At 31.0% G+C, this 26,761-nt stretch overlaps 1 protein-coding gene across 3 annotated transcripts in view; it reads right to left on the bottom strand.

The window, feature by feature from the left end:
• Window positions 1-23,153, bottom strand: part of LOC126745425 (choline-phosphate cytidylyltransferase B) — a 50,310-nt gene extending 27,157 nt beyond the window's left edge. Inside the window, exons 1-2 of one of the 3 annotated variants that reach the window (XM_050453270.1) lie at window positions 12,808-13,093; window positions 12,497-12,627 (exon numbers count right to left, since the gene is read on the bottom strand). In XM_050453270.1, coding sequence (XP_050309227.1) covers window positions 12,497-12,627; window positions 12,808-12,814 — 138 coding nt within the window. In that variant the 5' untranslated portion in view covers window positions 12,815-13,093. Of the gene's footprint in view, window positions 1-12,496; window positions 12,628-12,807; window positions 13,107-23,132 lie in introns of those variants that run through there. The other 2 variants (XM_050453272.1, XM_050453273.1) reach the window with 2 other exon arrangements.
• Between the last annotated feature and the right edge of the window lie 3,608 nt (window positions 23,154-26,761).

Here is a 26,761-nt window from a genome sequence, read left to right on the forward strand (position 1 = left end):
GTAAGAAAGAAATCGAAAGATTTTCATTGCTAAGTGAGTTCCTTAGTCACCATAGTCATAGTGATACAGAAATATTTCAAAATGATATATTTGTTGAATTGGTGCAATATCTCAACGATCTGCAAGGGACTTTTGAATCTTACTTTCCTGAAGAACAGAATACAAAACTGAAAATAAACTCATGGATTCAAAACCCTTTTTGATCTAAATTGCAGAAGCCTGAAAATACGTCAAATCAGATCTATGAATCATTTCCAGAAATGACATCGGATACAAGCATGGATCATTGTTCAAAACAATTTCACTAAATGATTTTTGGTGCAGGGTTTGTGACGAATATCCACAACTTGCCACAGAAGCTTGGAATGTTCTTCTGCCGTATCTCAACGTATTTGTGTTGTTATTGTATATATATTGTATTTGTGTGAAACGGGATTTTCAGCATATACAGCTAAAAAAACAAAATACCGCAATAGACTGGATGCCGAACCAGACATGAGAATTAAACTTCTATCAAGCCTGCGACATTACCCAGTTGATGAGGAATAAAAAACAATTACATGCCTCGCATTAAATGAATCTTAGTGTTATCATTTGCTTATTAACTCACTACTTACTGTATCTATTTTTTGTTGTATGATTGTTAATAAACAATTCACATATAACTGCTTTTGCTTTTAGTTTAGAGTTTAGAGTTCCGTTAAAAATGTAGTTTTTTAAAAGGGTTCCGTCACGAAAAAAGTTTGAGTAACACTGGACTCTAGCGAGTATACAAGGAGGGCTCGCCGTCAGGAGTGTAAGTGAAGTCGCTTTAAAATCGACAGAAGTAGTAGTATAATACTAATAATAAACACAACGTAAATAAATATTTCTAGTAGCTTTAAGTGATCGTGTATACGTGTAAAATAACCAGTTGACTATTTTTGTGCATCGAGTGTTTTAATTCACACCTCACAAACCGATAAAACCCGTACAATATGAATGAAACTTCCTTCTAATTATTCTAGTTATATATTGAATAAAATAGGTCGCCATTAAATCTCTTACTGGACTTAAAAATAAATGGCTGAAGAGTAGAAAGTTTATTTAAAAAAAAAATAGCCTATAAATAATATCATCTCCTGAGAACCTTGGAGTTACTTGCCTGTTCTAAATACCTAAAAGCTTTATTTTGCATCAATGACTTTTGCAGAAGCTTCAATTTTATGCCTTGCTACCTTCTACTCAACGGTAAATTTCCCAACTCTTAGGTCTGTCTTAAATTAAATTATTTTTCTTCACACTTATGTGTACTTTATCGAAACAACTTTCATTTTTATGAATCTACATAAAAAGGTCATAATTGCCTATAACCTTCTTTAAGGTTTGAATGATAAGATATTAAACATTGTGCTCGGAGCAGTACAATTCAGTGTTTTTAATGTCTTGCAGATAGTAATTTTGTGCTTATAATGCATTAGGTTCTTCTTTAGATGATTATTTTATATCAAAATAATGTAAAATAGTTGTACAGATTAAGTAAAGAAATCGAAAATGTTACAAAATTAATCCGAAAAATAAGTCTCAAATCTACCCTATGTTCTATGAAAAACAATGTATTTTTTAAATTTGAGACATTATAAACATCAAATTACAAACCTCCAATTACAAGTAGTCATAAATTTGCATAAAGTATGCTATTTACATAAACTACTAGAAACTATTACTATTTTTCAGATGTGAAATACTTAGTATATACTTTGTTAAAGGAACCAGGATTAGAAAATCCTCAATCAGAAAAAACAGACTTATTCATAAGGAGTCTCACTTCCTTATAAGTCAATGCATCTGTCCCAAAGGTTTCAAGGATACCTCAATTACAACAATTTTCACGAACAGTCATCCAAATGATGTGGCAAACTACAGATTTTCTCTTGTCTTTTTTTCTGTCTGCATTCAACAAGGTTATTATAAAAGATATAGCTCAAAAAACTTATTAAATATTTTAAAAGTGACAATTTGTTGTCCGAAAATAAATTTGGCTTTAGAGAAGACATAAATACCATAATAGGAGTTCTCATCGTAATTTCAAATGGATTCATACAAAAACCATTCCCATTTATTGGTTGCTTGTTTTGTGATTTGAACAAGGCTTTTGACTGCCAATTTCAAAAATTTGTTACGATGGCAGTCTTCTTTGATTATTCATGAGCATTTGATTTGGTGAATCATTAAAATTTATTTAAAAAACTGGACCATTATGGAGTGAGAGGTATTCCACTGAAATGGGTTGTATTATACCTCAATAAGAGGAAAAGTTGTTTCAAAAATAGGCGGCCAGGAATATCAATCCGATTTGGCACATATTCTTAAGGAGGTTCCCCAGGGAAGCGTGGTACGACCCTTGTTATTTCCTGTCCATACGGCTCATATGGTCTGATCAATGATGCTGATAATGTGACTTCTATTGTACAAGTGGTTCTTTAATTGAAACTAAGAGATTGGAAGGATTATGCATTGAACAGGTGCTTGAGTTTAGCAAAGATAATGAACGTCTATGAAATCTAATTAAAAGCCAGTTAATGCTTTTTAGTACTTGTAATAATAATTAATATTAAATCCTATTAATCCATAAATGAAGTTGCTATTAATGATACTTTTTAAAGGCGAAGGAAATCCTGTCATCAACTATCCCCAGTATAAAGATGATTACAGTTATTTCTATTTATACTTGTAAAATTCTGCTACTAAAAGTTGCCATAGTATAGCATTAAATATATATAATTACCTGCCAGGTAAACTCAAAAGAACTGAAAAACTCTTTAAAGTAGAATTGTGTTTTTTTTTAAAACCCAATTTTTAATTTAAATGAATTTTTCTCTATGATTTCTGTCTTAGGTCAAGAAAATTATCACTTTTTAATAGCAACTAATATTTATAAAATGTTTTACTAGTGTGTCTTATGTGCAATTTTTTGTGTGTATATGTTGAACAATTTTAATCTGTAAATGTAAATAATCTATAAATGTATATTTCAGGTTCATTTATTTATGAACTTAGTTATTGGGCTTTTTTAAAATTGTAATTGAAACATGTACCTATATAATGTCTAATAAATAAAAAAACAAACAAACAAATAGTAAGAGTGGAATTAGATCTCTCACTTGAGATAGAAATTGATGTAGACATTCCACAAGGATTCATCTTAATGCCATTACTATTGTTAATTTTCATTACTTATCTACCACCCGTTGGAGAATCCATCACAGACAGGAGTAGGTAGTCAACTACTGGTTTAAAAATAAGCTCTGTCACAAAAAATTATTTTTTCTAAAAGGGCTAAAACTGCTAAAATCAGGTAGGTTCATCCTAAACTGAAATGGGGTAAACATTTTAAATTTAAATGGTATAGGAAGTGTGTTAGTAAACTGGGAACGTCATTATTCACTTGTGTCTTGAGGGAGTTAATCTTGCATAATATTTGGTAGAATACTATTTACTATTCCATTCTGCTACATCCTAAGAGATAAAGTGTGAGGCAGGTCTTCATTAGAAATGATAGTTTTTAGACTTCAGCCATCAGGGTCCTGTTGGTTTAAGGGATGACTGTCTACAAGCATTTATAGACCTTAAAATAATGCCTTTTCCATCTCTTTTCATACTGGAGTGTGACACACTTTTCATTAAGCAAAATATATCCCAAATCTCTACTCATTCTCTTTAATTATTTTCTCATATGTGAAAAATAATCAGATAGGTTTCAATAGATTTTGAAAATGCTTTGTAATTTCCTTTATTGTTTTGAGTGTAACATTCTAAATGCTTTTATTTATATTCTCTTTAAGAAAGAAAGGTCAAATTCGACCTTCTGAGCCATTCATGGGGAGTCAACTATCTTAAATTACCTAATACAGGTGAAATATATGTACTCTTGTGATAAATAAATGCATTTGATGGAAAATTATATAACTGGACTGAATAAATTACAACCACACCTAAGTCATGTATTATAGAGTGTTGTGGACTGTATGGTGTAAGTATTATGATACTAATTTCACCTAAATTAATGAATTTCTATTTTTAGTGCTATTGATGTATTATGAATTGTAATGTGTTTTTTACTGAAAAGCATCATTAACCACAATTAACTGTGCCAAGTCAATGCTCCAGACAATTTCGATTAATTCAAATATATTCAAGAATATTTAAGCCTGTATTCATTAATAAGGCACAACAAATAAGACAGGAGACAAGTTTTTCTTGTAATTTTTTTAAAAGAAGTACCAATGTTAGGTATAGTTGGTATCATGGTTGATTTGTTTGTATCATATTTGAGTCATGGTAAATTAAATGTTGTAATGTAAAAAAACGATTAAATATCACGATCTGTAAATAATAAGATGTTTCAATTGTTTATAATTTATTACTTTTAAAATAATTAATGTGAGTCAGCGAATAGATAAATAACATCACTTATAATTCAATATTTAATTTCAACATCAACTTTGCTGCACTTATATACATATTTACATAACAATGTGGAATAATTAGGTAAATTTTTCCACTGGGTTTTAAAATTAACATTTTTATTTCAGTTTCTTGGATCCTGCAAACAATAATTTTACCCAATCTATTGTAAGTTTGCCCAGTTTATTTCATAAATAGGTTTTTAAATTGCAGTTATCAAGGTGGACTTGGCAAGATAAATAGAAACCCAGAAGTTTATAGGATTTATGGAAATTTAAAATGGCTGCAAAAAAACTATCTAAATAACAATGATTAAATGGGTAAATGCAGATGATTTTTTTATTATAAGAAATAACAATATATTTATTTTAAATTACTTCATAACATTAATTTACTACTAATATATCACTTTGTTCTATTAAATAAATAAAAACACCCCGAGAGAGTATTATGTTGACAGTCCTATAGAACATGTAGGTATTGTTATTATTATTTCATGAAACCTACTTTTAATAGTGCTATACACTATAGCGATATACCTAGAAAAATAATACATCAAGGTTAATTATTGTCATCCACGTAAAATTCGATGGCATTGAAGCAAAAAATTAAATATAATTATATAATGGGTTTTTATTTTTAACACTAATTGACTAAGTTAAAAAAAAATGTTTACAATAATGACGCATTATCAAAACTACTGATTCCCGTCAGTTTAAAAATACAAATCATATCACCATAAGTTAATTAAATAAGCAAGTCAAAGATCAGAGAAATTTTAGATTAAGATGAATGAGAACTTGTTTCATATTAAGTTTTTTCTGTCATCTAAAAATAGACATGACATTTAATAAAACTTAATATTTCCCTTTAAGAACCTGTGATGAAATATCTAGGCTTGCTGTATGTTGCATTAGATAAATACCCATAAGTTAAAATGGCCAATTTCACTTTGTTATTTAGCTTTTCTTATCTTTTCAAGATTATTTGTGCAAGTAATTATAGCAATTTTACCAATAATTTACATTTACTTTTAAAACATGTTCAGAGATTAAATCCACCTATACAGATAAGTATCTTTTCATTGGGCTATTAGCAATGTTGTTCTACTGACCAGAATTAAACAAACAAACCATTGCAATACGGCACATTGAGACCAATCTAGTTCACAAGAGACAGACAATCAATTCAAAGTCAATTGTCACACTTAAGGTATGCAAGCCTCTAAAAACCTCTCCATTATGGTGTAGAATTTTAATCTTTTTCGAAGACACACTCTCAGAAACCAATATTCAGCCTCTTTAAGGAACACGGTGACCTGACCAAAGAACATTAGACCATTCTGGTGGTCTCTAGAAATAAACCCAACTTAAATCCTATAATAATAAATAAAAAAGTAGATAGGTATTTTAGTGGATGGATCTTAATAAAGTAACTACAGTATACTCGCGGTAACGTGAACTTACGATTTTATGAACAACTCATTAATGTGAACACCAATATTTTTCTATGTTAATTCTATAGTGTGAACAAACCCATATTTCGATAATGTGAATTTTAAGAAATCTTTAGTAATCCTGTGTAGACTTGTCTAGGCTTGTTAGTGGATATTGGGTTTACGCATTTGAAACGTTGTTTGGTCATTTAGTTGATGTTTATTAGATAAGGGAGAGTGTCGCATCTTGCGCAGTGGCCTTTTAAAATGGTTAAAATTAATAAGAAGTGTTTAACTCTTTATGAGAAATCAAAAATTTTAGAGCACAAAAATGGTATGAGTGTTACTGCACTAGCAAAGAAATATCAAATAGCAAAATCAACTATTTGTGCAATTAAAAATAAAGAAGAAAAAATTCTAAAAGTTGTTGGAGAGAGTTTAAGACCTAATAAAATAAAAAAATGTAAGATGTAAGTTTTTTTTTCCTTTGAAAAAATATTAAACTAGACTAAACACTTCGTCTCATTTCTTTTAACGCCGCAATAACTATTAAGATTAAGAAAGAATTTATGGACAAGCCATACAAGAGTAATTCGATACTTGAGGTTCGATCTTATAAACAAAAAATTTTTTAAAATCCAGTCTAAGAGCCCTGAGATCCAAACTTTGCTTAAAAGATCTTTTTAAAACGTACTCGAATTTTGAAGTGAAAGTAGCGTGCGTGAATATTATTTGTTTTAAGTGCTTGTGCCTTATTTTGGATTATTTTTATACTGGTGAGTTTTCTCACAGAGCATATCCAACTTTCATTATTTTTTTATTTTTGTTGCTATTTACATTTCAACATTTTATTTTAAATGTATGTGTTTTACAAGATAATTATAATATTTGACATAAAATATTTACAAATAATTCATTTAATAAAAGCAGAGTGTTAGAGCTGCATATCACCTTTTTTCTTTTACGTAAAATGGTCATATAACGTAGATTTATTTACCATCAAATTGCTTATTGTGGTGTGATTGAGCCACAGAGCAATCTTTCTGTATTGTGGAGTGTTTGAGCCACTTACAGATTTGTATGTTGCAAACTACGTTTTCCAGTACTATTTATAGTATGAAACTATACCTTTCCAAATATCCTATTTTACTATCTGTTTAAGCAGTTAATAGCACATTTATATTGCGCTTGTGGGTGACAGACATAATGCGTAATAATATTTCAAATATAATAAATAGCTGTTAAATAATAATTTAACTAGTTACAAATGTTTAAATCTTTTAATATTCAAAATATCTAAATACTAAATAAAATAACATAATTAGGAAATTGGTTGCTCAACACATTTATTTTTTCCAGGTACCTACGTTGTGTCATCTTACACTTGACTACATGTATCAACATAATCAACAAGTAATTCGTGGTTTTTAAATATATAATGTAAGTAATTATCACTAAGATTAGTATTTGATTAATATTGTTTTTTATAATAAAAATTGGTAAACGCCCCATATATTAAAATTAAAATATTTATTTACCGCCACCGGATTGAAAACCCCAAGATGGAAACTTTGCTGTATAAATGGTTTACCAAACAGCGTGAACGAAATTTGCCAGTTACGGGTGATATGCTTAAAGAAAAGGCTCTAGATTTACATAGAAAATTAAAACTCAACGATCAATTTAATGCAAGCGATGGATGGCTTCAAAAATTTAAATCGCGATATGGTATAAGGCTGCTTAAAATTGCAGGTGAAAAGTTGTCCTCGCAGCCTCACCTTGTAAATCCCTTTATTGAAGGCTTAAGAAAAAAGATGAAGCAGCTTAATCTTAGAGAAGATCAAATTTATAATGCAGATGAGACGAGTTTATATTGGAAGTTATTGCCAGATAAAACCTATGTTGCAATTTTTGAAAAAACGGCGCCTGGTCTAAAAATAGCTAAACAAAGAATAACTCTTTTGGGGTGCACAAATGCTACAGGATCACACAAACTAACGCCCTTAGTACCAGGAAAAGCAAAATCACCCAGATGTTTTAAAGGATATTTAATAATCCAGTCATCTATAAAAGCACTAAAAATGCCTGGATGACGCAGGAAATTTTTAAAAATAGGTTTTTTAAGCATTTGTTCCAGAGGTAAGTGAAAGTTTTGTTTGCTTTTTAATTTTTTTAAGACTAAATTGGGTTTTTAGGTTAAATCATTTTTATAAAGCAAAAACCTTCCTTTAAAAGCCGTTCTCCTGTTAGACAATGCCCCTTCGCATCCACCGGCAGAAGAATTAAAAACTTCTGATAGACACATTTTTGTTGTCTACATGCCCCCAAATGTTACACCATTAATTCAACCATTAGACCAAAATGTTTTGCGAATAACCAAACTATTTTACAGAAAAGGCCTATTAAGTTCAATTGTATCAAAGGGTCAAGGAGTAGCTGAGGCCATAAAAGTTATAACTTTAAGAGATGAAAATAGAGCCTTCAGTAATTTCAAATTGTTGGAATAATATTTTGGGAAAAAATTTGGAGGAGGATGACCTACCTTTAGCTCGACTAAAAAAGATGTGGGAAAATGATGTTAGAGCAGCTGCAGTTAATGAAACCATTACATTGCTTCAAAGAATTGAACAGGTATTATTTAGTGCTAGTTACTCCTTTTAATTTTCGATTTTTGGAAATTAAAAGAAGAAAGTCTGTAATAGTTTTAGAATTTCATTGAGATATGATTGTTTTTAGATTGATTATAATCCCAAAGACATTGAGGAATGGAATACAGACGCAGTGGAGGAAAATCTCGATAGCAATGATTCAGAAAATAGTGACTGCGAGATATTAACTTTTGAAGAAAAAAAAGTTACTCATTTGGAGGCTCTTGCAGCCTTAAAAATTGTCACACAATGGGTCAATCAAAACTATGTCGACATAAAGGACATTATTACACTAAAAGGTTTAGAAGAAAAGGCTGTAGCCTTAAACCTGTCGCAAAAAAAAGTGCGAACAAAAATTACATCTTTTTTTAAATAAAACGTTTGTATAATGCTTAAAACCGTCATAAATAAATTTATAAATAAATACAAACATAAATAAAGTACAATGTAGTTCCCTTTTATTTTAATTTTAGCTATTTTTAATATAATCTCCATAATGTGAACATGTCAGTAATGAGAACTAAATCGAAATTTTTTGAGTTCACATTAACGCGAGCCTTCTGTAGTTTTCTGTAAAAGCTTATAAAACTGCCCTCATCAATCCTAAAATGTAACCTCTTTTATTCATTAAATTGTTTTATTTCATTAAATATATGCAATTTTAGGAAATAAAACAGTATTGTACATATATGATTAACTATAACTTAGGATTGGGATTAACTATAACTGTCTAGGGTTCAATTCATGTAGTGCTGAGCAAAATCATAAGAAATCTATTTTGTTGATGTTTTGGAAGAGTTCTTCTCTAATGCCTTTAGGTAAATTCTGTAGTTCGAAGGAATACTACAACCTCAGACCTATATCAATTATCTGCAAGGCCAGTCTGGCTTCCAAAAGCAGCACAATACAACATCCGTCTTGTTCAAACTTACTGAAGAAATCATTGAGGCTTTGTATAGGGGTAATGCTACAGCACTCATATTGCTTGACTTCTTAAAACCTTTTGACATGTTGGATCAGAGCCTGCTTTTAGCAAATTTAGTGGTTTGTTTAATTTGAAAACATTTTTCCTTGTAATGTTTTCTGTCTTGCTCAAAAATGTATCACTTGCAAAGCTTCCTATTTTGCCATTTAGCTTTAGAAGAGGGAAGTGGGTGTGTTGCTCACAGGATAGCACAAAATAGTCAAACCAGATATATTGTTATAGTTCCAATATACAGTGCCGGCCAAAAGTGGAGAAACTTTTAATATTTTTATTTTTTTCTTATTAAAACTAATTCGAAGTAATTGTAAATAATGTTTATGTTATGTTATATCTAGTAGTGACGAAAATAATTAGAAAAAAAAAATTGAAAACAAATAATTTATTACAAAATATGCAAACAAAATTTATTTTCTCTAAGGACAAAAATGGAGAAACTTTTTATTTTTATGACATAATTATGTTATAATACAAAATGTGGATAAAACCACACTAATACTTTGTGGCATAACCGTTATTCTTCACAACTTCACTACACCGTCTTGGAATAGATTCAAGAAGATTGTGTATAATATCTCCGGAAATTTCACTCCATGCTTCTTTTAGGACTTGGAATAATTCGTCTTTATTTCGGAACTTATTCGAATTTTTTTGTCGAACTTTTTTGTCTAGGTGCTTCCACAAGTTTTCGATGGGATTTAAATCTGGACTTTGAGCTGGCTACTTCAGAACTTGAATTTGTTGAGAGGTTAGGAAATTTTTAACAATTTTAGAAGTGTGCTTGGGGTCGTTATCATGCTGGAATTTCCAAATTAACGGCAAATTATCCTCAGCGTAGGGAAGCATATTATTCCTTAAGATGTTTAGATAATATTGGCTATTCATGATCCCATCTATTCTCACCAGTGGACCAACGCCATGCCCGGAAAAACATCCCCACACCAACACATTACCGCCTCCATGTTTGATTGTGGGAATAGTGTACTTTGGGTTGAATTTTTCATTCTCGGGACGTCTAATCCATCTCATACCATCTGACCCAAATAAATTGAACTTACTTTCATCTGACCATAAAACGTTTTTCCATTGATTATAGGTCCAATGTAAGTGCTTTTTTGCGAATCTTAAATGAATTTGTCTATTTTTCGTTGAAATTAAAGGTTTTTTTACCGGTCTCCTGGCTTTTAAGTTGGCGTCACATAAACGTCTTCGAATAGATCGAACTGAAAGGGAAATGCTGGAATATGCCTTTTTTATATCTTCAGAGGAGAAAAATTTCTTATAGAACATCATCTAATTAGCTTGTCAGTTGCAGATGTTGTTTTTTTGGGTCTTCTTGGCTTAGAGATGCTGGCAGTAGTGCCTCTAGTTTGCCACAATTTGATTTGTTTAAAAATGACACTTTTATGAAGATCAAGTTCTCTAGCAATTGTTACTTGTTTCACTCCCGCATTCTGCTTCTTAATTAGGTATAGGTTTTTTTATTTGTTCAGATAAATTTATACCTCGAGGCATTTTAATACTAAATAGGCTTCTTCAAAATCGAAAATGAACTGCTTCAAACAGACCTATTGAATTTCAAATATTTAATACAAAAAGTTTCTCTACTTATGTCTTCAAGTAAAAAAAACATTGTTTACTATTTACATTCCTGTAATAAATATTCAAACTGTTTTGGTATGAATTTATGGCTTAGGCTAAGATAAACATTTTAAATACATGGTGTCACAAACATTTTGAATAGATTATTAAATTAGAAAATAAATTAAAAAATTAAAGTTTCTCTACTTTTGGCCAGCACTGTATAATAATTTGGTGATATTATTTTTAAAAAAAATGTTTGTCTTAACATGTGTAACTGAATTATGGTAATCTGAACTGTATGCAATTTTTTATGTATTGATACTAATAAATATTTGACTTGATACATACCTGAAGAATTTTTGTGAATTTTTTCAAATTGTATTAACTTTATAATTAATGGCTTTAAGACATAAGCCAAGGCTTAGGACCTGCACTCGAGGGCTCCGGAGCGGAACCATTTAAAATTTGTCTTCAAGGGTTAAATATTACATTGCAAAAAAGTATAATTGTCTATCATACAATTTTGTAATATACAATTTGAATTTGTTCTTTTAATAGTTATTATCTACTTTATTCCCTAAATGACACAAAATCAGAAAACTAAAACTTTACCCTAAAACACCATTTTTCACAAGTTTAACAGGACGAATCTGCCCATTTTCACTCACAACTAATCTATGCAATTTTGTCATTGTATACAGATGAGGTGGGAAGCAGAAAATAATTTATTCATATTTCTGGTTATAGAAAGGATTATGGGTAATTAATAAATACAATAGATATGGGATTACAATTTAAGAACTTAGCAAATAACTTTTGATTCAGTTAAGGAGAATTTCAGACCTGATTTTTATTTTATTTAAGAAATAATATATATCCATTGATATGATGTATAGGTTTTAATATTTGCTTTAACTAAACTTTGTGCAACTGTACTATACATATACTGGAGATAAGGGAGACAGATACTTTGGGCATTGAAACTGAATTGAAATTTTAAAATATTTAGATAATTTCTATATCACCTTTTTCAGAATTTATATTTTATTTTATAAAAGTATTGATTAACATAAGTAGTCATACAAGCATAAAATTACCAAAAAGCTAATGTTGACTCAAAATATTCAAAACAGGTTTGCTATCTACTGAATGCCCTTAATATTATGTTCATTATATTCAACCTTATTGCTTGATATAAACTAAGCTTACCGCTGTAATAGCCTGAATACATTATATGTTATGGCCCCGAAACTGTCAGTAAAATACTTAGTAATATAAGCATAGAACTACCAAAAACAAACATTGATTAAAAATATTCAAAACAAGTTTGGCATGTACTGAATGCCCTTAATGTTATGTTTATCATATTTAACCTTATCGCTTGATATAAACTGGACTTACCGCTGTAATAGGTTGAACATATTGCATGTCTGTTATGGGCCCAAAACTGTCAGTCTCTGAATGGCTTCTTGTTCTTTTTCTAGACATTATATTCCCATTCCTCAATTCACTGCTTGAATTTGACTGTATATCTAAATATTTAAACATTTCTTTAGTAGAAATAAGAGAAATATCTGAATAAATGTGATGTAACCCAACCCTTTAGTCACTTGCCATAACCTCATCTGTTTATAATAAATTATTTAAATTATGGAGCATGGTATTTGACTAAACATTTAACTTGATATTATTTGGTAGTAATAGGTACTTACCTAACATGGAAAAGGGCCAATCAAGCCCGAAAACTTGATTAATATGGGAATTATCTTCTGACACAGCACACAGCTTTCAATACGTCACCACGAACGAACGGGAAAATTAGGGTCTCAGATAAAGGAATTCTCTGGGAAACCAAGCAAACACACTTAGAAAAAAATCACGATTAATTTAAGACCAATTTTACAAAAATAGGGCACTTTCACAACGTAGAAAATTCATTTGAAAGTTTGCGTACGATCAAAGTCAACAAAACGTCTGACTTTGACGTTTATGTATTTGAAAATGCATGGAATTAATGACATCACATTGAAGTGGGGGGGAAAACACGTTGACGTGTCTGAAATTGGGGAAGTAGGTAGCGAATACCAGTGGCGTCACAATAAGGATAGAATTATTAAATTTGCATTGAAGTTTATTAATTTAAAATTAATTGGCTGGTAATCCGTAATAATTTGCATTTTATTAAATTAACAATTATAAGTGAATCAACCGTTCTTGCAAAATCGATTAAAAACATTTCAGTATACAGGGTGTCCCAAAAGCAGACGTCCAAACGAAAGGAGGCGATAGAGGAGGTCAATAGCAATCAAAAAAACCCCATATACTATTATTCGATTGTTGATGGTTTAAAAGTTATTACCGTTTTTCGGTTTTTTATAAAAATAGTGTCATGAATTCTGTAAAGAACTCATAGAAAGAATATCCTCACGTATTTGAGTGGTATTTGTTATGAATGTTGCCTTAAATAGTGTACTTTTTCATAAGTAATAATTGCATGCAAAACAATTGCTTCTGTCACTACTTAGAAAATGATAATTTCCCAATGTGTTTAAGTTTTACATACACATTTTTGCGTTTGAATTGATGCTGCTACAAAGCACGTGTTCGACCAAAAATAAACAGCTATCAGAAAAAATTGCTTTATTTATGCAGATTCTTTACAGTCAAATATTTATGATAAGAAAACTAAACATTCTTTTTCAAATTATTTTTAAGATCAACAAACCGTTTCCTTGTCGCGAATGTAGTTAGTTTCATTCTGGTTTTTCAACAAATTAGGCTTTATTTCTTATACTTAGACTGTTTGCTGCTTTTATTTTCGGAGTTTTAACTCCTTTGCTACTATTACAAGTAAACCTTCACAAATGGCTTATAGTTCCCACGAATATGCAGAAATGCACTATGTTTATGGGCTTTGTGATGGAAATGCTCGAGCTTCTGCCCGAGAACATGAAAGATGCTTTCCCGGTCGAAATCGCTATCCTGACCATAGAGTTTTCATAAATGTGCATCAGAGTTACTTGGAAGGCATCATTCCTGCTCAGCCACGGAGAGTAGGAAGACCTAGAAATGATAACGATGAAGATGATATTGTGGAATTTGCAACAGAAAATCCAACAACAAGTGTTCGTCGCATAGCAAGACGTTCGGGACTTCCCAAATCCATAGTTCATCGAGTCTTACAAAGAAATCTGTTATATCCTTATCATGTGCAACGTGTTCAAGCACTTCTGCCCACTGATTATCAAAAAAGGATTCAGTTTTGTCGGGAAATGCTGCAGCGTAATAAAGAAGACTAATAAAGAAGAAGATAATTTTTTTTTAAACATTTTGTGGAGTGGCGAAAGCAGTTTTAAAAGAACAGGGATATTTAATATACACAATTTGCATTATTGGGACTCTGTTAATCCTAATATAGTGAGAAATGATCGTTTTTAGCATCAGTTTTCAGTCAATCTATGGGCAGGGATCATTGAAGGCAAATTAATTGGACCATTCGAGCTACCAGGAAGACTTAACGGCGAAAATTATTTACATTTCTTGCAACATAACTTGAACGATTTACTTGACGACGTATCTGTAGCAACACGGCGAGACATGTGGCTGCAACATGACGAAGCTCCTGCTCACTCAGCCCGAATCGTAAAGCAACATCTTGATTCTACTTTTAATAATCGATGGATTGGAAGGGGAGGAACCATCCAATGGTCGCCGCGTTCGCCTGACCTGAACCCCTTAGACTTTTTTTTTTGGGGATATTTCAAAGAACTTGTTCGCAATACATTTTTTTTGTCATTATTTAGAATTAGATTATTTAGTATTACAATATTTTGATTTTTGTCCAAAAACGATTAGTTTAATAAAAATGTCATTCTCATATGGTGAAAGTATTTCACCATATGAGAATCTTCATTAAATAAGTAACTTTTCCTGATAATTTTCAACTTTTTGTAGTAAATTTGTTTCTGCCAGGTTCACTTAAAAGGCAAATAATTTTTAAATAAAAATTAAACATATTGAGAAATTATTTTTTTCTTACTAGTGAAAGAAACAATTATGCATCCAAATCATATTTATGAAAGGGTGCACTCCTTAGGGTCACACTCGCACTAAATACTAAGTAAATAAATTATGTATTATTGTTATATATAGTAAATATATTTTTGCATGAAGCGATTTTTACAAAAATGAGAAAAATGGAAATAACTTTTAAACCATCAACAATCGGATAATAGTATATAGGGTTTTTTTAATTGCAAATGATCTCCTCTATCACCACCTCTCGTTTGGACGTCTACTTTTGGGACACCCTGTACAAGAGATATAAGTTGGTGCCATATACAGGGTGTTACTTAGTCACAATTTGCTAAACTTATGAGTTAGTAGGTCCGGTTTTGTACTTGTGGGTAAACCACCCAAATCCTAGTACCAGCCCATCGATTGGCACTTAGATTTAATTTGTCATAATAAAAAATAGATGCAAAATAGCTAAAATGTTATTATTTTTGTTAAATTTACCAACGTTTCTCCTCCTATTAGACAACTTTGTGTGCTCCTTAAAACTAATATGGCTGACCTTTTTATGTATTACAGGTGACGCAGTGAATTAAGGTAAGTTTTTAGCTTTTTCGTGAGGAAATTATGTTTTTTAAATGATTGGTAAGGTATATTAGCTCTCCCTAAGTATTGTAGAAATTAATATATACATTTATAGATCTTATAAGTTTGTTTATAGCATATAAAAATGTTATTGATTTTACGTGGGTTTATAGGGTGCCAACAATTGGAAACCATAAATTGGTAATCCAATTATTAGCATGGGTGCCCAAATATAGTTTTGACGGTATTTTTGTTGTTCTTAATATTTGCACTCATCGAAGAAAATTTTTAAATACTTTAGTTTCTTAATTAAATTATTTCAAATTTGAATAAATAGAAAATAAATTTACATTTCTTTTACCTTTTTGCAGTAAGAAGTAATAATAATATAGTAATATAGTAATATCTAAAAAATTATATAGGTACTTTTATAAGTGTAATATGTTTTTTATCCCGAATTGCAGATGTCAAAAGTGAAGAAACACCCAAAATATTTCAAATCATGCACCGAAGATCTGTTTTAGTTGAAGCGTTGGTTGAAGTGAAAAATCGTGTGCCAAAAGAAATCGTTGCTGTAAAATATGACATACCAAGTCAAACGCTGCAATATCGTTTAGGTCCCTAATTTTCCGAACCAGAACTTGGACGAAGTACATATCTAATAAAAGACAAAGAAAAGAAACTAGTTCAATGGATTTTAGATAGCCATAGAAAAGATTTTCCACGAGGAAAAGTAAATGTTTAGGCTTCTGTAAAAGAGCTTATTGGATGCAGATAACAGGCCCTCCTATTTAAAAATAATATTCCTGGGGACGATTGATACAATTTATTTTTAAAAAGTCATCTAATTTTCACAGAACTAACACCAGAAGAAGTAACTGCGGCTTCGGCAAATGTCTCTGAGCAAAAGTACAAGGCTGGTTTTCTGAAATAAAAAGCTGTCTTAAAGAAAAGAAAGGTTTTTTTCATTTTAAGTGATCCAAGCAAGATCTATAATGGGGATGAAACTTGTTTCCAATTTTGTTTTGAAATGGGAAATGTACTGGAACCAAAAGGCTCTCGCAATGTGTACGAGTGTTGATTAATTCTGAACTGAAAAAACGATTGGGACTATCAGTGCGGTTTCAGGGCAGACAGATTAACAACGGGCTAGAGAAGAAGAGTTAGGAATGAATGTAGATGTCCATCAGATCTTTATAGATTCTAGAAGGCATATGACAGAGTAAAAAAGGGTCAAAATATGGCATACAATGGCTCAAATTAACATCCCACTTAAGCTGATCAGAGTAACCAGAGCTTGTGTTGAAGGATCTATGTCCTGAGTAAAGATTGGTGATGACCTTTCTGATGTATTTTACGTAAGCACAGGTCGAAAACAGAGAAAGGCACTATAACCCACGCTTTTTTAATATCTAATTATATTTTATAATATGATATCGTCCCCTTAATACTACAACTAGGTAACTCGAAATTTCACGATTTTGAGTTATCTACTTTTTCCTTTATAACCTTTTACGCCTTTTTTAATGCTACAACTAGGTAAGTTCAACTCCAATCCAATTTACGGGAATCCAGTGACAAAAACTAGTTATGTTCACAGTTAAAAATAATACTAAAAATATACTAAATGTCGAGTGTGACATTATTAAGTATGTTTCTCCAGTTTTGGTAATATTTTTTGTAAAAAAAGGCGAAAAAAAGCAAAAATGTCTACAAGAGCCAAAACTTTAGTACGTAGCCAGTTGACGGAAAATAAAGGTGAGTGAATTTAAATGCAATTAATAAAGAAAATATTGTGGAAACAATAAGACTGCTTATTTATAGGTTAGGTATTTATCAATTAATAATTTTCTCAAATTTAAATTAAAAATAATGTCCTCTGGTATTATTGTGAAATCTATCTTAATCTTAATAATTGTTATAGGAGTATTTTTAAAATTATTTTTAGTTTCAGATATACGACGAAAGGAAAGAATAAAGCGGAACAACCTGCAAGTAGTTGTTATTTAAGCAGTTTATTTTATAAAATATTTTTGTATTATTATTGGGCAAGAGCCTTGTAAATACGTAGACTGAAAAACTTTTAAACTGAAGACGTTTAAACGGTGAGAAAAGTTTTTAAAATCTAATTTTTCTAGTGTTATTAATTTCTAATTTTTACAGTTGAAAATATTGAGCCGGTTCCGGGCACTTCAAAACAGCATTTATATGACTTAAATTCAGACTTTGAGCCATATTCTCCTGAACACTCGGAACATAATCCAGTCTGAAAATTCTTCTAGCAGTGATTTGGATTCCCAAGTTGGCACATTACAAAGAAACAATATTGAATTACACGATATGGAAGACTTACCTGTTAGGACAGATAAGTCGAGAAAAAGGAAAAGAAATGAACAAAATTGGAAAAGGAATGTTGCAAAATTAAAAAAACAACGTGGCGAGGCATACATATCATCAAGAGGCAAACACGTTCCGGGGGTAGCAATGAAAGATCCGTGCTTAGCTACCTGATTGTCGATTTTCGGGGATATTATCACTTAGAATCATACGAAAGAAAGCGGGACTTTATTCACGGTCATACAGAAAAAAAAAAGAAATGGCATAACAAAGAACATTCCAAACGACAAAACACCATTTTTTTCTTTTTGCCAAAAAATTCTAACCGGATTCAAGTTTGCAAAACGATGTTTATCAATACCCTAGGAATTAGAAAGGGAGTTGTGGATATTGCGATGAAAGCGAGAACTGAACAAAACACAAGTTTGGAAGACAAGCGCGGAAAATTTAAAAAAAAGGTGACGACTCCTGAAATAATGAATAGTGTTAAAAGTCATATTGAGAAGTTTCCAGTAGTCGGCTCACACTATTGTCGTTCAAAAACGCAACGTAAATATTTGGCCTCTGACTTAAACATAACAATTATGTACTCTCTTTATAAAAAAGAATGCAATGAAAAAAAAACAAACACCAGCTAGCTCTGCCATTTATAGAAAGGTGTTCTCAGAGGAGTATAACCTTGGTTTTTATCGACCTCGCAAAGATCAGTGTCGGATTTGTATGACCTACAATTCTCCTTTAAGTGATAAACCATCTATGCAAATTGAGTATTTGGCTCATATAGCAGCTAAGGATAGAGCGCGCGATGAAAAGCGATTAAGCAGACAGTTGGCGGAAAATTCAAACGGACAACTCATAAGTTGCAATTTTGATTTGCAACAAGTGCTTCTGGTGCCAAATGATCCAACTAATAATGCTTTATTTTATAAGCAAAGATTTAAAGTATTTAACTTTACCATTTATAATACTGTCTCCAAACAAGGTGATTGCTGGACATGTGGACAGAAGTTGAAGGCAAACGAGGTAGCTGTGAGATTGCGACCTGTTTATATAAATATTTTGAATCTTTGCCAGAAACTACAAATCAGGTTCAGTGTTTTAGTGATAGATGTGGTGGACAAAATTTAAACAAATTTGTATCTGGTATGTGCTTAACAGCTGCACATTTAGAAACGATTGAACTCAACTTCTTAGTGTCGGGACATAGTGAAATGGAATGCGATTCCATGCACTCTGCCATTTCAACAGAATTTAAAAGAGTAGGCATAACTTATTTGCCACAAGACTGGAAAACAATAGCTAGATGTTCCCGAAGAAAGAGTGATAAACCTTACATCGTTCATGATGTTACACACGAATAAAAATATTTGATTGGAAAAATCATGCAGATAAAGTTTTCATTTTCAAAAAGACGAAAGTAGAAAGCAAGTTGCTTGGCAAATAATGTGTTGTATGCACTTTTCTAAATCAGACCCTTTTATATTAAAATTCAAAGAAAAATTTGATGATGAATTTAGGAGTTTAAACTGCAAAAGGAAAACAAAACCATCTCACATTAATAGAAAAATGCCCAAGTTTTTGTATAAAAGCAGAATACCTATAACTAAGGAAAAATACATTGATCTTTTGTCATTATTTAACACTAAACCTCTCGCAATTCCCATTGAAAATAAACATTTTTTTGAAAACCTTCTATTTAAGCAAACAGAAGAAGTTGTACCTGAATCAGATTTAAGTGACAGTGAGTGACGCCGAAGTATAGTATTTAAGTAATCATGAGTTATGTATTTGGGTTTTTTTTACATTTGACAGAAATGTAAGTATTAATAAAAGTATTTTTGATATTAAAACTTGTTCTTACTGCTCAGTCAACAACTAGATATTTGCTTTTTTCTTTTTGATTTTTTATTGTTAAAAATAGATATCTTATTTTTTAATACCAAAAAAATTAAAAAAGCTGACAATCTCTAAAAATATTAAGTATATATATTTATTCAATGTCCATACGGTATAATTAAAAAGAAATTCAATTCGCTATTATACAACATTTTTAATTTTTAAAAACTTTAAACTGCTCCCCTGAAAAATTACAATATTTGAGTTACCTAGTTGTAGTATTAAGGGGACGATATATGAACAAGATATGTGACCATGGACACATAAAACTTTGAAAATGTAAAGCAATTTAAATACTCAAGGTCCACAATGACATGGATGGAATGAATGGTCTGCCAATCTTAAACTGTTATAATAAGCATATGTACATATGTACGTAAGGTTGTCTTAAAACAATTAAAAGCTAAAAATTTGTTTTGCACGAGGCATATATATAATTAGAAAATGAAGGTAAGTATTAAAAAACCTAACAGCATTCATTATATGTAAAAAAGCTTAAACAGAGTCATAGAGTTATACTTCGTATATGAACATAGTTTTATAGTTTCTAATTTGTTCAACAAATATTCTGGATTATTATTCCTGTCCAATCTATAAAAAAAAGTAGCTGTATGGAGTTTTTGTAAAAAGGGCAATTTTAACCACTCCAAACAAAATATGTATTCAGAAACATGATTAAACTTCTACCACAGATGTAAATAGCTCCAGCTATAGCGTGCGGAGCTATTTACATCTGTGACTTCTACTATACTCTAAGATCAAAAACAAAACGACAGCAGATGACAAAAAACGAGCGACACACCCTGAATGCAGTATTTATTGATTTAATTAAGACCTGCAAACTTCTTTCTTGTTTTAAAATGTAAATATATGTTTACTATCATATAACATTCGCAAGAACACATCTGCAACAATATATATTAACATGTTCCTGAATTCTTAGAGAGCTGTCAACATTCACACCCAAGACTCACGTTTTTAGAAAATTGAATTATTTGACCGTTTAATTGTCCGTAATAGTTTTTTTCACCCCTCAGCGAGAAAATAATACCATTTCGATCTTATCAGGGTTGATAATTAAGGTATGCTCTTTATGGTACATTCACAGCATCAAAATAATATATAGCTTGGGTGTCGTCAGCATATTTTTGAAATTTAGAATTAGACGCAACATTTAGTAAATTGCCAGTGTATATTAGGAAGAGGAAAGGACCTAGGACTCACTCTGGTGACATACCTTAATCAATACTTTTAGCATCATCAGAGAAAACATTATTGAGGCACACTCGTTAAATTCAACCCCATAAATAGCTCTTAAAATTTTAGTATTTTTATTTTGCAATAAGTAATCCATGATTAATAATATGAAATGCTTTTGAATAATCCGGAGATTTTATGATAAATGAGTTTTTATTAAGCGATCCAATAATATTATCTGTCAGATTCAAAAGCGCTGAGTTTTGGCAATTATTAATGATATGGGTAATATGATCAAATCATTTAGGTAGGCATAGTTTTATAGTAAACGTCAAAAAAATGTATTATAACTAGCAGCATGAATAATTTTATTTATAGTGTTCTATTGTTTGTGTAGAAATGTATTTTATCTAAGAACAGATTGGATTTATGTAAGAGGCTTATAAAAAAGTTATGTATTAAATTTGGATCATATATGTTGAGAGAAAGGCGGCCATTCTCATTAGCTGTTAATATTTTTTAAACCTCATACTGGTTTTATCACACTGCAAACCTTGAAGATATGCAGCTTTTTGTCGACATTTCCTGTAGTTTGCGTAATTTTCAGAATATTTATTATTTTTGTACTTATCAGATTCCTTTGCAATAAGTATAAGAGTTTCCATTAACCAGAGAGCAGCCTTTTTACCAATTCTTGTGGTCTTGTACGGTGCATGAAAAAAAAACCGGAGTTAACCCCCAGGAACTTAATTTTTCTATTTATATCATTAAGATAAATAAAAAAAAATTCATCGCACATTCGAAAAATCAGTTTTAAAAGCAAAGGATCGAAATATTTTAAATCACAAATTGTAATAAATTTTTGTATTGGCTTACTAACAACTATCTTTAATAAAAAAAGAGGCATCTTGTTATGATTCTTTCAATGATAATTAATAGTACCTCTTTCATGACAAATATTCGTAAATTTAATAAAAATTTGATCTAAACTTGCGCAGCCGAAGCATTTAATATTCTGGTAAAAAATAAATTTAAAACAATTTTATCTAAAAAATTAAAAACTTCTGATAAGTCAAAATTTGGAGGCAGTGCATAGACGACTGCTAAAAAATGGTTGAAAATATCTTGACTGAAGTGAAGCTTATATGCAGTGTCAATATCTCCCTTAAATTTCTGTCATAGTTTACGAAGTTCCTTTAATAATTTAATATTTTTATAATTGCTGTATATTATTAAATTATAGTACTTGTGATACTTTAGGATACAGGTCTCAAATATGAAGTAAAGGTGGGCATAAAATGCATTTGTAGCATTATCAATGTTATTTATTTATTGTAAAAATTAATAATCCGACGCACGTATTTTATCATAAAATCAAAAGCGTGTTTTACAGAAATTGTACCATAGATTTTTTAGAGTTTTTTTCTGTTTATTAGTTTTATATCATGAACATTTAAAAAGATGGGAATGACTGGATGGTACAGCACTTCTTCGAGGATAAGATTCTTAAGTGGTCCTTTCCACTCTGCACCCACTAGTTTTCGTCAGGACCAAATCTAATATTCGACTATTTTCATTCTTTATAAAGTTATACTATTTAGTATTTAATGCAACTAGGAGATTGCTTAGGCAGATAACAAAAAGGAAATCATACTCATGAACCCTAAAGTAAACTTTATTCTAAGACGCAATTTACTATTGAATATTCTATTATAACAACTTGGAAACTTGGAAATAGCATATACTCAAATTTTATAAAAAACTGTCAAGTGAACTATTCTCATGTAGAAATCTAGCAAGAACTATTTGTTTGTCTAGCCTTCTTATAGATATATATCAGCAATTTTCATTCGCAACTAATCTAACCTAATTTTGTCATGCGAGGGCGGTACTCCTGCGACATAGTGTGACGCTTGGGCAAAAAAGAAACCTATTTGTAGTATTCGTATAGGGTCACGGGTACCAAAAGTGTTTTATCATAATTCTTTAAAAAACTTAAAATTCGTACCGTCATTTGTTCACTAATATGTATCTATTTAAAATTTACCAACATTAGCACAGTTATCAAGCCCGAAGGTATTTTAATATTCTGACAAAATTAAAAAATGTAAGGAATTAGATACTACGCAATAAAATTTTATAATAAAGATATCAAAACTCTTAAATTACAATTTTATAAACATGTAAACAATTATTTTCTATATTATCTTTTTATTCGGTTGAGTGGTACTTCGGATCAGATTTTTATGTTGTTTTGTGAATATATCAATATAATTGTAATTAGAATTATCGATATCAATTACAACAGTGTTAAATCTTAAACGCCGAACATATTGCTAATTAGAAAACTCTTTAGTAACTCGATACTATAGAAAGGGAGTCTGCTTTCTTATTACTAGCATCACCTGAATGGCACCTAGGACCCTACATAAGCCAGACTCTACCTTAATAGCTTTAGTGGTATCTCTAGAGATGGAGACGACTGTGTTAAGGTGTCTACGATTTGAAATGTTTGCTATACTCGCATCATCGGACACTACTTCCTAATCAAAACAGAAAAAAGAAATTGCATTGGGTATAGTTTTAGCTTTCCTTGGTGAGAGTTTTTTGATGTGTCCATAACTCTTTTGGTGTACTTCTATTTTGATTAACAATCTCTGAAAAAATATCTTTTTACTTGTTCCAAGTAAATCAACTAAACCAAGTATTCAAAAACTGCCCTGTTATATAATGTGTCTTTTACATGCATCATATTTCTAATATTGGGAGTAATCCGTTTCTTGTCAAGGAATTTATTAACAATTTTTGTAATAGGACACATCTTATTTACGATTGTAGTGACATCTGAGACAAAAATATCTGCTATTTGATTAACATCAGATAGATTGTTATTACAAGATGTTTTCAATAAATATAGCAATTTGTCACTCATATAATTATGCATGGATGTTTTATATGCAATTACGTTGGCATTTTGCTTTATTTTGCTGGACAAGAGTAACAGATAAAACTGAGTCATCAGTGTCTGACTTATAGGAGTTAGTCGGATTTCTAACAATTTGGCTAAAAACCATAGGAGCTTAAATACTTTTGACTATATCAGCATAAAAGGAGTCTTTAAACAGATCAAACTTAAAGTCACCCATGATAATATTTGTGCCTTTAGAGTCATTGATTCAAACCCATTAAAAAATTCAATAAGTCACACCATCGTTTTGGGGTGATTGATAAATAACAGACCACAGAAATTTCATATTAATCGAGAATATTTCCAAATACAATAACCACAAATAGTTATAAATATGTATTTAGTTATAAAGATGTATACTTATCATTTCCTATAAGCGCTAATACTCCTTCTGTTCTGTTATTATTTGTGTGCTAGTGTTGTGTTTTTGTACATTATTTTGCTTCTCAATCTTTGGCACAATTACCTCACCGTCTAAAGGATGTTCGCTTTCATTTACGCTTACCTACTTTATTCTTTTCTCTAACATTTTAGGTATATTAGCAATGTACTTATCGCTCATTTTTTTCTGGATTTCTGTCTGCATACTAAGTTCCTTTTCATTTCCACATTTGAGTATCACTTTACCATTCTTAGTAGGTTTCCCCAACGACAATCCAGCATATGTGCCAGATGGAGTGACGTTGTTTTGTAATATACTCTTTGACCTTGCGCTTGCGTTCTTGTTGGATTCCATTGGTTTTACGTTTACGACTAATATTTGATTGTTATTTTGAACTGCTTTTGCACAAGATCCCGCATTTCTATTTAGTAAAACAGATGTTGTTAACTTGCCTCAATCTTTAGGTTGCGTTTCACCACTAACAACATATCAACCTTTTCATCATAGAATTTTAATGTATTGTTGATCTCCCCAGCAAAATCAAAATCAACTATGACCATTTAGTAACTCGGGTTCTTTTTCTCGTTCTCTCAGTTGGAAATTCACTTTTTTGTTTACACCTTTCACACTATTCAGTCGATTTTCGCATATGCAAACCACGCATATCAACATTAAATTTATGCATTTCCCATGATAGTACTATTTACATAGTCCCGTAACTCTCTTTAAGTCTTCAAATGCAGTTTTGCATGTTCCATTGCCATACCTTGCTATTTTTGCAAAAGGTGTATTTTGGAAAAAAATGTGGACAGTCCCATACAATAAGAAATAAATTCGCGCTTGTCGCACCACTGGTATAACGTCACTGATTTTCTCATTATTGAGATTAAACTATTTTTAAATACAATCGTTTAATGCATTCCATAAAATCCGGACACAATTCTGATTTTTTTTGGTAAATAATTATTAGACAGAGGCTAGACTCTATCGCCTATTTGTTCTAACTTTATCATTATCATTTTATATACCACTTGTGACCAATGGCGTCTCCAGATCCGGTTGTTCCCCTTGAAAAGTTATTATTGACGCCACTTCATAATATATAATTAGATATCACATTTTCGTTGGCGTGGGGCGATCAGGCGACTCCTTTGGGTCAAAAGTCGAATACTTGTTATTACGTGGTATAGATTACATTAATTTTTTTACTGACTTATACATATAAGAAAACGTGTTAATGATGGACTAAAAACTGAATTATTATAATTAATATAAGTTAATTGTTAATTAAGAGAGCAGGAGGGAAAATCGGAAATCTTAATCTTAGTCTCCTTAACTATATTAACCTTTTTTCAAGCATTGGCTTACGGAGAACACGATCTTGCTGCAACAAAAATTTCCAAGGATATGTGTGGCACTGCTCGCTGAACCTACTTATTGTAATCGCCAAATACGTGAAATTTGTCTCCAAGGATAAGAACTGATGTGTCTGTCTATAAATGAATTTATTAATACTATAGAGTTTTTACTCTTCCTTTAGGTATGAATTAAAGCACTCGATATACACAATTCTCATAACCTAAAGGAGAGAGCTTATGTTTTAAAGGCATTGGTGATGGTGACAATTAACACAAATATAGCGAACTTAGAAAAGCTATCAGCAATAGTATAAATAGCGATAAAAACTAGTACAATAGCATATACATATATCAATATTTAAAATAATGCCAACTCAAACTAGCCTCGAGATCTTGTTAAAAAAGTTAACATGCTTTCAAAAACTGAAATCTTAGAGCGATTGCGGTAATACTGAATAATTGCGGTGAATCTGACGCCGAATCACAAACCTGCTCAATTAAAATCCGAAGTAGCGGCTCTGCGAAAATTTAACAGTCACAAATCTCCTGGATCTGACAATATTGTCGCTAAAAGGCGGAAGAGCATCGGCAACAAAGGCACAGATCTTCTATGAATGACCGGAAAGATATAGGGAATCAGTCTAAAAAGCATTAAAAGGAAGCTAAAGATTAGTCATACCAATAAAAAAGTGCTCTTGCAAATCATACAGAAACACTTAAAGATCCTTAAAGACCTCAGATCCCCTCAGAATAATTAGGGCTTATGCCGGGTCGTGAAGCGCGAGATTAACTTATGAACATACGACATATTATTAAAAAAATCATTCGAGTACTATACATAATTCTAAGCCACCATCCCAACTATTTCAATAAGTTTCATTGGATCGTAGCCAATGATGTTACAAAGACTTTGTCACCTAAATCTGACC

This window comes from Anthonomus grandis, chromosome 15 (assembly GCF_022605725.1).
Source record: "Anthonomus grandis grandis chromosome 15, icAntGran1.3, whole genome shotgun sequence".
Classification (NCBI taxonomy): domain Eukaryota; kingdom Metazoa; phylum Arthropoda; class Insecta; order Coleoptera; family Curculionidae; genus Anthonomus; species Anthonomus grandis.